We start from the raw sequence: 17044 nt of genomic DNA on the forward strand, positions 1-17044 counted from the left end.
TTTTTTCGACCTCAAGTTTTAAAACATATTAATTCTTTCCTAATATTTTCAGAAAAATGCTAGAAAGGTAATATAAAAGTTGGTTAGGTATAATTATGATTCTACCTTCGGAGTTTTAAAATGTAATATGATTATAGTATACGTCTATACATATATTTAATATAAAAAATAAATATGTTTTTTATTGCGACTTAAATTTAAATCATTATTTAGAAGTCAACCATTCGAGCAAATATGTATTTAACACACCGCAGATGAAAGTACAAATGTATCAAAAAAAACAGCAATAGAACTTTTTTTCGTGGAAAAATACGTGCAAGGAATAAAATTAATTTAACATTTTTTGTCGGGATTTTTCAAGGAGAAGGAAAGATTAAAGTTTTAATATGGCTTTGTGGACAACTCTTAATTTTTCGCATTAAAATTGTTTGCACTTTGATAAATCATTTTTATTCGAGTTAAATGACTATATTCCGTCTTGAATATTATATAAACAGAATAAAAAAAAAAAATAATAATAATAAGTAAACTCTGATGAAACTTTATGATTTTGTTTATGTTTAATGACGCGATTAAAAAAGTAAAAAAAAACTAGTGTAAATAATAATTTTTTAACGAGCCTGCAGGCATGCGGTGATCCCAAAATCGCATACGATGTTTATCAACAATTGTTACGCCGCTCGAAGTGTATAATAATTATGATAATATATCACAGGCGATAACGCTTTCGTTGTAAACATAGTACCTACCTACATGTTGACAATATTATAAAGTCGCAATATTTCTATTTGGTTTCGCGAATCCGTAGTCTGTACACTATATATACGCCGTGCCTAAATGATGTTATTTTATACATTATACTATATTATATTGCGTCTTCTTTTACTCACTATGTCTGTCTTACACAAACCTAACCTAAGCTGACACACGACGCTGCATAAAGCGAACGTGGACAATAATTATATTATGTTTATTATAATATACGGCGAGTGCGATTCGTGCGTGGCGCAACGTCCGAGAAGTCATTGTTAGAGGCGTGCACAACAGCACACACATAATATACTCACGCGATGGTTTACCGACAAATGTGCCGCTGGCTATAATAACCACCTATATAGGTACCGAGTCAATAACACAAGCCGTTTCAAAAAATGGGATCGTGGAGGATATGGTGACTATATATATGGCCGATACCAAAGTAAGTATACCTTTTCACCACCACCGACTGAGCACCATCCGCGAAAATAATAAAATACTTCCCTAAAACGTATATTGTATAGTGAAAACAAACACCTATAAATTTTAGACCTGGTACATTGGTATGGAAAAATATTGTCTCGTTCACACTCGACGATCACGCGATCGTTATTACATCAAAATATACCACGCCTGAGTAACAAAGTCTGTTCCCGACCTTTTCCGAGCTCGGTGATATGTACCGTTTACGTATATCGTATACCTACCCATATATTTTTATTTTAATAATAATATATTATGATATAGGATTACTTGCAGTATACTTTTATGCATAGATATTAGGTATTATTTATTGCACTATACCGCATGGGTACAAAAACACGTCTATGTACCTACATTATCCTTGTGGTAATTTTAATCACTTATATAAAGATAAACGATAATTGCGAGTAGACGCGGTTTAGCATACTACTACTACCCATTATATTACATTATAAACTGCATTACACTTTCCTCTACAGAGAATTTCGTTATGAGCAATGTGTTTCCCGTTCTCCTGTTGGAGTTTTAAACCGCTCGCGTACCTATAATAAGTAATACAAATAATAGGTTAGATGGCCACTATGGGCAACGTGTTTCAATGTTTAAATATAAAAACTCACGATAAACGAATTCAGCAGAGTTTTTATATTATTATTATAATTATTTGATTTGTGAAAAATCGGTCATGCAAATGCAACGTGCAAATACTTCACAAAATCGGTTCATACTTCATATTGTTATATACCTATATACTAATCGATTTAACACAAAAATCGACGATTCGAGAAGGTCTGCTTCAATAATCAATTTAGAAGATATATTATGTATATATATACTGTAGTATACTATTATATAGCTGCAAACAATTGAATGTTATTTTATATAAAAAATGTCTACATAATATGAATTGAATAGCCTGGTCGCTAGACGTGCATAGAGTTGTAGGAGTACTGCGCTGGCAGAAGTATATGTATAATAGGTATAATATATATATACAATATACATATATTAAAACGAAAACAGCAGCCCATCCTACCGTGCAGTGAGTATGTATAGGTACTTTATGTGATAAAATAATAATATGTATATGCAACCTACGTTTACTTGTGTACCTACGTTTATATTCGTGCCGTAAATCATACCTATGTTATACCTACTATTTGTTATACGTATGCCTACTTAACATTATAACTCATAATTATGAAATTTAAAAATATTTCTTCCACTAAATGAAAACTGTAATTAATATAGATACATTTTTTAAAAACTTCATTGAGTTAAATTAATAATTTATTGATTTCATAATAACATACAATTCCGTTTTAAAATGTGCACTCATTTCATTTTATATCGATTATTTATAATTCTTATTTAACTACTCATATACATTTTAAAATTTTAAATTAACGAAGATTTATACGGAAATAAAGTTTCTGAGGAAATTAAAATCCTATTATATCGTTAAATTTATCTGAGTTAAACAAATAAGACTGATTTGATTATTTTTAGTTGATATAAGTACCGTTTTTGTATTTTTTTATTGAACAAAATTTAGTATATTTACAAGTTATACGTGCAATGTGTAAATTTGATGAGAGTTTATTGACGGGAAGGAGAAGCTCTCATCTCTATTTGTATTAATGAAACTGTTTAAATTTTTACACCCATCGGCAACCAACCTTCCTTGGATATAAATAACAAATTAAATTAATTATCATGCTCGATGGCCACATAAACAAAATATTTTTGCACCGCCATTGGTTTTTGAAGGATCTATTCTGCAGTCCTAGCCACTGGTGTGTGTTTTTTTAATGATTTAATCTCTGTCTTGTGATCATATACTGGTATATTTCTCATGCTTTGCGTAGGTAGTAAATATCTAATCTATGTTTAAGCTATTAAAAAACAAAAAAAAGACCGAAGAAATAAACAAATGAATGAATATTGTTCTATTATTATTATCTGTGGTTAAGACTTCAACAGAAACTACCTAGAAGCTGATTAATAACCAGCTATATATAATCAGTGGTTATTAACCATAAATACATAATATATGAAACATAATATACAATAATGTATTATATTGAATGAGTATAAATATATAAACTATTTCCTAGAATGTTAGATGTTGCAATTTAATGAAGACATAGTAAACTAAATTTAAAGTTACTTAATAATTCTCAGTTCTCGCACTACAGCGTGTAAAGCAATATAGTACATGCTTGTTACAAAATAGTTCAATACCAATAACCGATGCTGTGAGTGAAATATTCATCTATAATAGTATAATGACGAATATAATATAGGTAATATTCATTTATAGATCCAATATGATGGGTAAATTGCATAGGTTATTAAAGCGAACATAATATATTATAATATCATAATTGAGTACCTACCTAGTACCTGCGTATATTTATAATTATATAAATATATAACGTAGTATTGACTAATATAGTATATTCGTTTATACTTCGGTATACACTAAACATTACAATATAATAATTGTTTTTGTAATATACATTATAATTTATAAAAAGTTATGAAAAATCAAACGGTGGAATAATATTGCGTTTTTAAACTGTTTTGGGTATACGGTAAGCTATTATTTTAGAAATTCATTACGATCCACATACAATTGTCTAGGTTATATTTTAAATATAATATCATATTATAATATAAGCTCCTATCTTGTAACAGACAACAGTGTCTCGATTCATAAACATTTTAGGAGACAAATCGATCAAATTATGTCCTTAATAATACTTACTTCCAACAACCACCACTGATGTGATCTGGACATCTGGTGATGGATATTTGACGACTGATCGTTTTGAACCGTCATGATATTATATTACCGTTGTACAGCCTGATAGACAATTAAACCGACAAGATTGTTTTTCGTAAGCATTAACCGATTCAATTACATTAGCGAAGTAGGACAACTCTCTGATTCGCTACTTCAGTTACCGCGAAAAACCAATAGAAACAGCTCCATCTTAGGTATCTTAGACACGTTCTTTTTTATATTTGTACTCTACATAACTACAATAGTAATATTAAAATTTAAAACCATTAAGATAATAAATCGAATACCTCCTTAGAAATCAAACTGTACCCCTCATCGATATAAATTTTAATTTGGAAATTACTTAATACTTGTATACCTATATACATATATAATATATAATGTATAATATGTATATTGTAAAATCTTAACATTTTTTTAGTTAATTTAAATTTATATTTGTAGTAACAAGATTTTAGAGAAACGAAGAAACATGATATGCAATTCCAAAGTCAATGTCAATTCATGTAAGTATCGTACACATAATATACAATATGGAACTCTACCTAAATATTTATTTTTACAAATCAAAATTACATGTGACACAAACAGATGCAAATGTTTATGCAATTTAATTTTATCAAGCCAATAAATATATTTATTTTTATTTTTAAATTCCAATTTTTTACTAAATAAAATTATAATTATAGTGATGTATAATATTATATGGAATGATTTATAAATTATTCTTTTTACTCTTTGATGTTTTGAGTATAGAGTTATTTAGTTCATTAAAATATATGAAATATAGTACCTAACGATGTGCAAGTTATAAAAAAATATAATATGTAAATATAAATATTTCATACATAAACTACTAACGAAATCTCTAATAGGTATCACATTTTTTCCATCCTAACCCCAAACGTATCGATTATAAAATAAAATAGTATACCTAGCTATATATTATGTAAATGAAATCGTTGACAATATTATGCAAAAATAAATATGAATATGCAAAGATTAGGTACCTGTATTCATTTTTGCAAAAACCAAATAAATCACATAAGTATTTGATTTATTTATTGTAATATTTATATTCATATTTACAGCTTAAATAAATTATAACCTTGTTACAATTTAAAAATAAGTATAATAAAATGAAATAGTTATATTTAAACGATAAATCTAATCTATATGTTGTATACCCAAAAAAATTATTTTTATAGAGTTAAGTATTTAGGATACATGCAATCATTAGGCACTTTGTAAAAAAAAAACAATATTCAAGTTGTCTACATTAAAAAAGGTTAGAGTTTTTAATTATTTGATATATTATATAATATTATACATATGCACCTATATAAATGGTTTCATAAAGAAGGTACACCTTTTTTTAATTCTATATTTCTAACCCCAGTTCGTTTTTACACGTACTCTTTTATTCGCAAAGCCACTTAGGCCAGATCGCGAAGGGTTGTTATTACGAACATCGAATTACGGGAACCATAAAAATAATGAACGTATATCAACTGCACGAGATTTGAAACCTTATGTACACATAAGATAAGTGCTGCAATTTGTACGATGAAAATAAATAACTAAGAACTTTCATTCAAAAAATAAAAATAAAATAAACTCAAATATAAAAAAATCTAAACCGTTTAAAGATATATTATGTTCACTTCTAAATTAATTTACACATGGTGCTAGTTGAAAGTTATGGGTAAACAACAGTTAACATTAAACATCATAAATGATCACGATAAATTCAGCACATTAGAAGGCCTTATCCTTTCTACAATAAATCACAATAGCTGTTAACATCAGATAAATTTGTATTTAAGTAAGCAACGTGTAGGCATAATATAATCTATTATAATATACAAAAATATAATAATCACTTCTTTGGTTTCTTTATAGAATAATGTATAATTATTATACATTATAGTTGAGACATTATCGCTGTATAATACAGTTAATACTTTTATAGATTATAGAACACAAGTAAATGTAGTAGGTACCTATACTGGTCACGGAATCACAATATGAATGTCACGCTTCGGTTGTTTCCATCTATCGTGATTACTATATTTTAATATCAACAGTAGGTATACAAAAGTATAAAAATCGTTATTTTGTAAAAATATTATTAATAGTTTTCCTTTAGCTTACCACAACATATGATATCAAATTAATTAATTAAATAGTTGATTATTATTTCATCTATAGGTAACTACAACCTATATAAGTACAATATTTCGAATAATATTTTTATATACCTAAGTAAAAGTTAATAAATTTAACGAGTAGTGTAGCTTAAATTTATGATTAGACCATGGTTAAATACTGATTATATTAAATATTTTCATTTTAAGCTTGTAAATAATTGTACATAGGAACCTAGAAGTTGCGTGAATGAGGCATTCTAGTTTCATATTATAATTGATTAGATTAGACTATCATTTACCACTTTATCATACAACAATTTAAAAATCCATCGTATAATCTTTTGAAAACACAAAATATTTTACTTAAACATATGTTTCCCTCAAGAAAAAATTACCAACAGAATTTATATTATTGCCTATAGTTGAATTTAAAAAAAAAGGTTGTTTCTCTAATAACATAAAATTAAAAAAACATAGCTTCTTACACAATTAAACAATTTTATATTGTAAATAATTTCATTTCCACGTTAAAAAAAATTATAGTGAAATAAATCTTTAAGTTAAAATAAAATAAAAATAGAAATTATAAGCCTATCTAAAGTCTATACACTCTTCTTGTAAATAATACAGGTATATTTCACGTTATAGTTTTATTTAAATAAACTTCAAAACTTTTCGTGAAATATAAGTCTATAAAGATAATGAACTATAAAGTGGTTCATTAGATTATTTATTGTTCAACACTCGTCACCGAGCATCAATCATTCTCAACATAAATAAATAATGATGTGTTTTGTTTGTTTTTAAAGTAAAAATATTTTTCGAAAGAAAATTTATAAAATAATTTAAAAGTCAGCCCTATACAACAATATACGTTGATGAATCGTTCACCCTAAACCGACAATATTATAGCACAGGTATGAGATTTAATCTATTGAAAAATGTATTATAAGATGCTGTTTAATAATATACAATATATTATATATTATAACTGGAGATGTACACAAGATATTCAATGTAAAATAAGGGCGAAATACAAAAATTGAAAGTTTAACTTAGTAATCATACTTTTAAAAGACTATTCCATCATAAAGCTGTCACATCATCACAAGACTTTTTTTTAACAATTGCTACAGGTGTCTATTATGTTAGACATTTTAAGCTTCAGAAAATCTGAAATTGCTTCTCCTGAATTTACAATCAAAAAAATTGATAAGACTTATTTACTCTATCCTAACTAAGCCAGAACAAAGATAAGCTATATTATATTAAAAATATTTTTAATCGTGGATAATGCTGATATTAGTGATAATTAACTGATAAAATATCTCAATAAATACAAAAATCAATTGAATGACATATACCTAGGTACCTAATTTAAAATGTGTATTACTGTGCTAGTTTATATTCAAAATCACCTAGTTAATATCGGTTAATTATTCAAAAGGTCATTTATTAAATGAATTTAATAATTAATAACTAATAACAACTATTATTATTACTAGGTACCCCCCCCCCCCACATACATATATTATATATTATACATTATACATAATATGTCGGTTATCCTTATCAGATATATCGTATATTAATGTGGCATATATCAACATTGAATAAAATATCGGAACACTATAGTAACCTAAAAACACATAATAAATGCTTGTATTTACAGTTAAAAATTCCATGGGCATTATTCAATAGAACGCGACATTTTGTATGGTTTAAAAAATGGGGTCGCTTGTAAAAAAAAAAGTTTGCTTCATAATTCTTGTGAAATACTCACTATTTGTCTTTTGTACACACAGAGTTCAAAAAATATATAAACCATCATACTCATGTAAAATGTACAAGGAACATGCACCCATAGTCTATGTAATAAATATTACTACAAAACTATTTAATTTATAAAATATCAAAAAGTAATTATTTAAAATAATAATATTAAATAGGTTTTATTTCACCGTATCAAATTTAAACACGTTACTATTTATATGTACAGTTTAAATATCGAATTGGTGAAGTAGTGTCAGTGAATCTAGTTCTATTTCGTCATCCAGTTTTTTGTAATTTCATCAAACTTACTAAATATTTTTAATTTTACTACCTATAATTATTGTAAAATGTCATATTTATTTTTAATATAAAAAAACTTGAAATCTTTTTTAAATTACAATTGGTATTTGAAATAGTCTACAAATGTCTTTGATAATATTTATTATCAACTGTGATATATTATTTATTGATAATTAATTGATTTTTACTAGAGAAGCATGGAAATTAAAAATTAATTTGTTTATTCAAAACTGATAACGAAATATTAATCTTTTTCCTCATTGGGTTTTTACATAGAAACGCATCATCAATTAACCGAATTATTAAGAATAAAATAACATCACAAAATACAACTATATGAATTCTCATCATCATTATTTATAAAATTATAAATCATGTTAACTTCAGAACTAAGAACACGATTATTTGTACAAGAACAAACACTATAGAGTAGAAAAATAGAGACGACCTAAGTCGTATTATTCACATAAGCCCAATATTATAAAACGGGAGTAAAACTTTTTTATTCACACGTACAAAACATCCGAAGACTATGTTTGTGTGTAAGATTTTGTGCAGGTGCCTACGGCTGTTAAATCTCAAGCATAACGTCATATACTATTTTGTTCTGTACGTGTAACAAAAAACCAAATATATATCATACAGCAATTTGTAATGCCAGTAAAAGGGTAGCTATGAATTTTACATGATTATTTAAAATTCAAAAAGCACTATACTATATTGAGCTTATCAATAATAAACGGAAACATTTGGCGTACCGAAACATATTACGATCGTATCGAGTTTAACACGTGGTGGGCATAGGTAATAGCTGTGTATTATATTATAGGTATAGTCAACATGCGTATATTATTATTTATTATAATTTATATTATACACAATACAGGAATCGAGCAAAATTGTTTTCGATATTAATCGATAATTTATCGAGTGTAATATTATTATAACGTATTATTATACGTCGGTGCGCATAAACACACTATATCGTGGTGCGTTATGTATCATACCCCCATATATACTGATAACTGTACATATATTATATATATAATATTATGTACCTACCGTGCATATATATAATAGGTATCTACATATCGTATAATCTACACAGCAAGTGCCCGCGGATACGCGTGTTTCCCATATTTCGTTTCTGAAGTAAAAAAATCTTTTCAACAGCGATAAACTTTTTTACGACGTTACTTAGCATAATATACGGGAGCGTATACGTATTGTCGTCACACGCGATGAAGCTTCAGCACTATATGTACAGTATATAGTCAATTTCTCCGTGTGTATGTATTTACATGACGTGTTTTATTACTACCCCGATTCATCCTTAATTCCTACTTTACAACTCTTGCGCATCACCGCGGTCCCCGTCAAAGATGTATAATACTGGGGGTAGGCACGTAAGTATATTATGCGTATACGGTCTAGGGCGCGCGTGCAGTCTCGTCGAACATATTTTTAATATCCGTTTAACGAACGACGCGATAATACAATTTTTTACAACTTGAAACGGTTCCATCAACAATCGAGAGATAATATATTATATACATTTGGCAGTGGGTGGAGCGTGGATACCTCGTTGGATACACTATCCTGCCGTTTTTTTTAAAATTTAAATTTAAAACAACAATTCTCCCCCCCCCCCCCACGATGAAAGCAACCTCTAAATTACTCTTAGATTTAAACTCTTTAAGTTAGTGAATAATTATTATGTCAATTTTTTTTTTTTTTTTTGAAGACTACACCTAATATATAAAAGGCACAAATAGAAGGTATAGGTATAAGAGGTACAAACTTAAAATCCGCTTTGAATAAAATTTGTCATTAGTACTCATAACTGTAATACATATTATACTGTCGTCTCCATCCAACAATCATACAACATACCAAATCTGCATTCAGCAGTTTCAATATTTTTTGTTGTTACTTGTTAGTTTTAATAGTAAATTGAATTGATCTACCTAGTAGACAACAGAGTACCTGAATATATTATTAACTTTTGTATTTTTTTTTTAATACAATTATATTATTATAATCGCTGTTATATGTGCCTAGCGCAATGAACATAAAACACGTGATAATGAAATCCTTTAGTATGCATTTGCAGTCAAAAAATACGATGTACCTATAAGTACGAACAAATTTCACCACCACTCAACACTTTACACTAAATATAAAAAAAAATCACAACGATAGGAATATTGTAACTATGAAGTACCAAAGTTGTCCAAGATTGACTTGGAACATGAAAAATATCTTTAATAAGTAATAACACAGTTGAAGTCCAAGCAAGAGTGATGGCTGGTGCCTGATGGTGATGGTGCTAAAACTATGCAGTTTAATAATATAACGTCGTCTGCACGACTATGACAGCTATGAGTATACGAAAGGGCCCGTTAGGCCTCTATAGTTGAGACGAGGTTGAATATATATCGTATGCTATATGCATATATAATTGCCTGTATGTATATAACATATTATATTATATTGTTAACTATTAATCTATAATTATTAACTATTGAAAAGCAAACTTTCCGTAATAACTTATGCAGTAATGCGCCGAAGTTTTGACTGCGCGCGTACACTCGTGCTCTCATACATCCCACCCGATAATCAAAATATATTATCTACACGGGGTGCGTGACGGAGATATGTCACGGGGATTGCCATTTACATAATACGCACAAGGGCGACCGCCGGGGGAGACAAAGGGGCCATTGCCCCCCTGGCAAGTTTTAACCGCATAATAATATGCACTTTGCATATGTATATACATAGTGATCCGAAAATATAATATTGTAATTAATAATAGGTATAAATATTTCGTACAACCTGCAAAACGTCGGCGGTGACGACCGGCAACTTGTACGGCAATCCGTACGGGTGCGGGTGTTGAGGCGGCAGTCTGGTATTAATGGCGCCGGTGACGAGCATGCAGTTCAGTTCAGGCGCGGCGGCTCCACCAACGTCTTTGACTTTTAAATTGCTCTTGAACGGTTTTTTGACGGCCGACGACGAGGACGAGGACGACGACGACGTCAGATCGGTACCGCCCGCTGTCCGACCCGCCGCAAACATCTGGTGCTGGTCGAGCGCAAACGTGACGCGTTGCGGCCGGCCGAACGAACCGCGGCCGCCGGACGACGACGACGACGACGCGGACACCGGGCGGCCCGCGGCCGTGAACTGGTCCGCTTCGGCCACGGTGACGGAGGCCGGCGGCGGTAGCAGCTCCTCGGCTGACGCGGTCCGCTTGTTGATGAACATCGGCCTGGACGTGGCCTGGTGCTGGCCGCAGTTGCACGTCGACGACCGGGGTGGCCGGCCGCAGTCGATGCTTCCCAAGCCGCCGTTGTGGAGTTGCATGTGGTACGCCGAGGCCGGTGGTGGTGGCGTGGGCGGCAGCCCGGACGGCACGATGCCGGCGTTCTGCAACTGCTTGGAGCCGGCCGCCTGCAACTTCTCCTGGATGAACGCCCGTTTTGCACCAAAGTCCGGATCACGAGCGGCCGCGGCCCGGCCACCCGACTGCATGGTGTGGTAGTGATGGTGGTGATGATGGTGGTGCACGGGGTTCCGGCCGTCCGCACTCGAACACCGTTTCGTGAACTTTTTGCGCCTGTAGTCAAACGACGGTTCGCTCTGGGTCGACTCGACGTCTGTCTGGACACCCGACGGAGGGGCCCACGACGACCGCACGGACGAGGAGAGCATAGTCCCGAACCGTGACTCGGTGAGGTTGCCCAGCGATTGGCGCCGGCACGCCGCGTCAAGCGTGGCCGCCGCCGACGACGGCAGTATACGTGGACACGGTTTGGCCACCACGCCGAGCGCCTCGGCCGCGCTGATCTTCCTGCCGTCAGACGAGCACTGCTTGTTCTGTTGACTGCTTACAGCCAGCAATGCGGGCGACGAGCACCGGCTGCCGGCCGATGACCGGAACGACGACCTGGCTGAGTCTTTGGCCGGCGGCGGCGAGCTCTTCTTGTCCTGCACAGCCACATCGGCCGGCAGGCTGCCACGCTTCTCGGCTGGTGGCGAGGACGTGACCGATACCGCCTTTATCGCGCTGTCCGAATGATGTCGGACCTTCTGCGGGTGTACGTTCTTGACCGGTGACTCGATGGTCCGCACCCATATGTCGGCCGCACCGTCATCCTCGTCGCCGTCGTCGTCGTCGTTGTCGTCGTCGTCGTCCGTGCTCTCGGCCAACGTGGAAGTGCCAGAGTCCACTTCCACGGGAAGCCTCTGGTCAACGGTCGTGCCGGTGATGACCGCGGACGGTTTGACGGCGCATCCACTTTCGAACTTGCTGATCAACGCAGAAGCGGACAGGTCTTCGTCCGGTTCCGCGGTCTCCGGCGACGGTAGTATGTGTGGCGGTGGAGGTGGCAGGAGATTAGTGTCCACATCCGGAACAACGGTGTGTGGTGGGGACGGTGGTGGTGGTGGGGGAGGCGGTGACGGTGCGGTGACCGCCGCCGGTTCTGGTTTCTTGCAGACCGGTTCCGCTGCTGCAGATCTCTTGGCCGGAACAGTGGTCAGTCTCGTCTGTTCGCCCCTGGGTGGAACTGGAGGAGGTTTCTGTTTGGCGGTCGTCGTCGTCCCCTGCATTGCAGCAGCGGTGGACGTTCTGACCGGTGGTGTCGGGGCGCCACTGCTACCACCGCCGGTGCCGGCCACAAACGTGTGCAAGACGGACGCCGGCACTGGCGCTTGCAGTGGCTGTTGTTGCTGCGGACGGTGGTCGGCGGCGGCGGGCGAGGCCGCCAGATAAGTGAACGGTTTGCCAAACGCCGCGGCCGGCCGCATAGTGTCGACGGCGACTATACTTCCGGTCGGACCGTTCTCGTCGCCGAAATATCACATAAAATTCACGCGTCCACGATCGACCCGACGGACGGACAGATGCGGTGTTCGCGCGCGTGCGGCGGAGGAGGTTCAAAAACGGGAACGCTCACGCGCCACAGGAGGCGGTGTAACAATAATATTACAGTGTGCGAATGTCGCGGCGGCGGCGGCGGAAAACGCGTGCGGCGAAAACGTCGACGGTGCACAGTGGTGTGCGCGCCCTTCTCGAGAGAGCCGCCGCGTGCGTTTGCGTGTGTCGTCGCGAACTGGGGACCCGACGTGAGCAGCGCGGACGGCCGTCGAGCGGCGGCGGCGGATCGAACGGCCGGCCGTGCGCATGACCGTTGCAAAGGAGCGCGACGTGCCGCTCCGTGGGCCCGTGGCGGCGGGACGTGCAGGAGGTCCCTCTGTGCGTGCGCGCCGCGGAGGAGTAATACAGCAATTATACCGTGGAAACACCCCGTCCCACAGTTCGCGTGGTGCTATTATATATATATATATATCACATACCGTCGCCCTTCCGCGCGGCAGCAGCTTTTCATCTCCGAAAACGCATATTTCCTCCGCGCGAAAAACCTAACCTATAACAACACGTTACGTGCTGTATCACACTATTATTATTATTATTATTATTATTATTATACACTCTTTCGATATCGATCAACCGTACATAAATAATGCACGACACGCCACACGCACGGTGTATGATATATATGCACAGCAGCAACAATACCACCGCCACCGCTGCCACCACAAAATATGTCGTTTTTCACAAATATATCTCTATAACGTGTACGCACGCGACCACATTGTTTTTGAGAACGTTCCGCGTCGGGTGATGTGTTACGTATTCTTATTAGTTTGAGTATATATTTTATTGACGTTGTTGTCGTGATTGTTATCATATCTATTGTAGTTGTTGTTATCGGCCAGCGATATAACACCTGTTTGAAGTGCACTTACATGTATGTAGGAAGTTCCCCGACTATGGCGTGTGAACAGCGATATTATATCGTTTTCCTATCCATTACAATGACTGATTCATTTCTATAAGACTTCCCTTATAGGGACACGATTATTGGCAGTGTACCTACCTATATATAGATTATAAGTAGGTATACTTATTAGTTATTACTATTTACTGCCGTTTTGAGTTAGTATAATAATTATTCTCGATGATTCCCGCGTCTCCCTGTCCCAATTAGTTTAGGCAATGATAAGTAATTTAATACCAGTTAACGTACTTACATTTCTTTAGGATTACCTACGTTTTTATTGCATTCTTATTCTTATTCGTTAATTATAAATAAATAATTGTATTAAAAGATTGAATTATAAAAAAAAATTGTTGTAAATGCTTTTTAGAATCAACCGGTTAATAGAATCAAAATGACCTGCACCAAAGTGATCACATTAAGCGGAACTCACTGTATATACATAAAGTTGTATTTGTTGAATCCAAACTTGCAAATTATATGATTATATTATTATGGTTTTGACATAATGTGTACCGTCCGTACCTATATCAATGTCAAAAGGCATAATAATTTTATTCGACTCCAAGTTGTTTCATGTCTAAGTACAATATCATAAATTATGATAGTCGTTTATAAGCATAAGTTTAATATTTATTAATTTATTAAAAATACAGGAAAAAGCCCAATAGTAAACAACTACAATAATAATATTACAAATGTATCTTAAATTAACGAAAAAGCATACGATAAATACAAAAATAAAAATACCAACGTGTATATTTATTTTCGTAGCTTTAATTAAAAAATATTCCTTTTCAAATTGAGAAAAAAAAAACACAAGTTTAAATGAAAAAAACGGCTAAAACAGCACAGCTGATTTATTGAAGAAAACAAATTGAAATGTACGACAGGAATATTGTGTAAAATAAATACATTTACTACAACCCAACTAAACCTAATAAGGTTTTATTAATATGATGACCACTGAAGAATAATTTCAGTTAATCTAATTTGATTAATAGTATTTAATACTCAAAGGGTAGGTTTTGAATAATATAACGCAATTTCATCCATGTCAAAATGCCTCTAAATTAAGTTGGTAGGCAATAACGTTTTACTCAAGTTATATACCTACGCAATAAGTGGGGGACTTTAACTCAAGTTTCAAGTTACTGCAATGAAAATACTTTTTATGTAATTTTATAATAGTTTAATTACATCTTACACGTACTTTAAGTAACTTTTTTTAGTAAAATTACTGAATTTACTAACTTGTATTATTATAATCATTTTTTTTTTTTTAATGCATATTTAAAGAACCAATATTAATAATGTATGTAAATATATCATATAAGTACAACTTTCTAACAGTAAGATGTTGGTAATAACTATTTGACAAAAAGTTAATTTTAGTAGAAATAATTTTAATTTGGTATAATTTAAATGCATTTAAAAAATAAAGAATGATATTGTGTTAAACAATTATATTGTCATCTTATGTTCTTAAATAAACATATTATTATATAATTTCATATTATTGATCGGTATTACACTTAGTAGTTAGTTCTTTATTGACAAAATAATCATCCTGTGGTACTTTTTAAAATAAAAAATAAAAAGTAACGTAAGTTGTCATACAGTTACTTTTTTACTCAAAACTAATAAAACTTGACCAAATTAAAAAACTAACTTAAAAATAATTACGAATTCGGGAGGTAAATCGTAATGTAATCTATTTTTTTTTAAATAAGTCACCCCTACATTTTTTTTTATAATATTATTTTCGATAAAGACTTTTTCACTTAGTAAAAAATCTTGAAAATTTAATGCGAAATCCTCATAAGTTTCTTTAATGGAAGTTCTAAAATATACGATTATTTTTTAAATACATTTAAAATTTAAATTTTGATAAAATTCGTACATTGGAAATGCAAATATAAATAATTGGTGTACATTTCAAGTGTCTACGGTTATTAGTTATAATGTCACACCAAAAAAATTACATTGATATTTTCAAAAATTGGTTTTGGGTAAAAATTATCACTTTTTTGATTTTCTGACGCTTTCTAAAACCACTGTGAATTTTCAATTTTGAACTCTCAAAAATACCAACTAGTTTCACTTTTCTATCAGAAAAGATGCCGGTGTCGAAAATCTGAGTATTTTTACTACCCTAGATGTTGGTCACAGACAGAAAAAACACACATCATTGTAAATTGTATACAATTCATTCATCAGAATCCGCTCAGAATCTAAAATAATATAGTCTTTAAGATATATTATTTAAAAATTTCAAAAATTAAAAATGGAGATGAGCATACTCGATAATAGGTGTAATGTGCGTAAAATGATCAAACATTTTGAATATATTATTATGTATGTAACCATCATCATGACTCTTAATTATTATATTCGAATGTTTTAGGTAAGTAAATATTATATTGACGTAACTGTCTTAAGTGGCATTAATTCTAATGCATGCACAGGATTACTATCAGATATTGAACAACCTCAGAAGATTACAGGTGCGTGTTCAGAATTTCAGATCATGTTGAGGGATCACCAATTTTGCGACAAGAAGACTTAAGAAGACCCGCTGGTGTCCGTGAAGACATTCAGTCAGGCGTTCGGACCCTGTTATATATGATATATATCTATAGACTATAGTAGATATGTTGTTGACGTGACTTGTTTGTGGAGCAGATCGTGGTTTAGGGCCTATATTACAATAGTTTGACCATAGTTTAACTATTGTAATACAGACCCTTAGGGCCTGTTTTACAATCATAGTTTAAACCTCGGTTATGCCAACCCACTGATTTCACCAGCCGAATTTGGTACCCGAAGCCAGTTGAGTTGAACAAACGTACGTTGCGACAGCCCGACCCATTTCGAAATATTGAAAAATGTTTGTACCAATATCATACAAATTTTAATTT

At 33.7% G+C, this 17044-nt stretch overlaps 1 protein-coding gene across 1 annotated transcript in view; it reads right to left on the minus strand.

Annotated features, from left to right (window-relative positions):
* The window catches only part of LOC100160444, a 218942-nt gene extending 205541 nt beyond the window's left edge, over positions 1-13401 (minus strand). Inside the window, exon 1 of the mRNA XM_029489572.1 lies at positions 11110-13401. Within this exon, the coding sequence (XP_029345432.1) occupies positions 11110-13089 (1980 nt within the window). The 5' untranslated portion in view covers positions 13090-13401. The remainder of the gene's footprint in view (positions 1-11109) is intronic.
* Positions 13402-17044: the final 3643 nt, after the last annotated feature.

This window comes from Acyrthosiphon pisum, chromosome A2 (genome assembly GCF_005508785.2).
Source record: "Acyrthosiphon pisum isolate AL4f chromosome A2, pea_aphid_22Mar2018_4r6ur, whole genome shotgun sequence".
In the NCBI taxonomy this organism is placed as follows: domain Eukaryota; kingdom Metazoa; phylum Arthropoda; class Insecta; order Hemiptera; family Aphididae; genus Acyrthosiphon; species Acyrthosiphon pisum.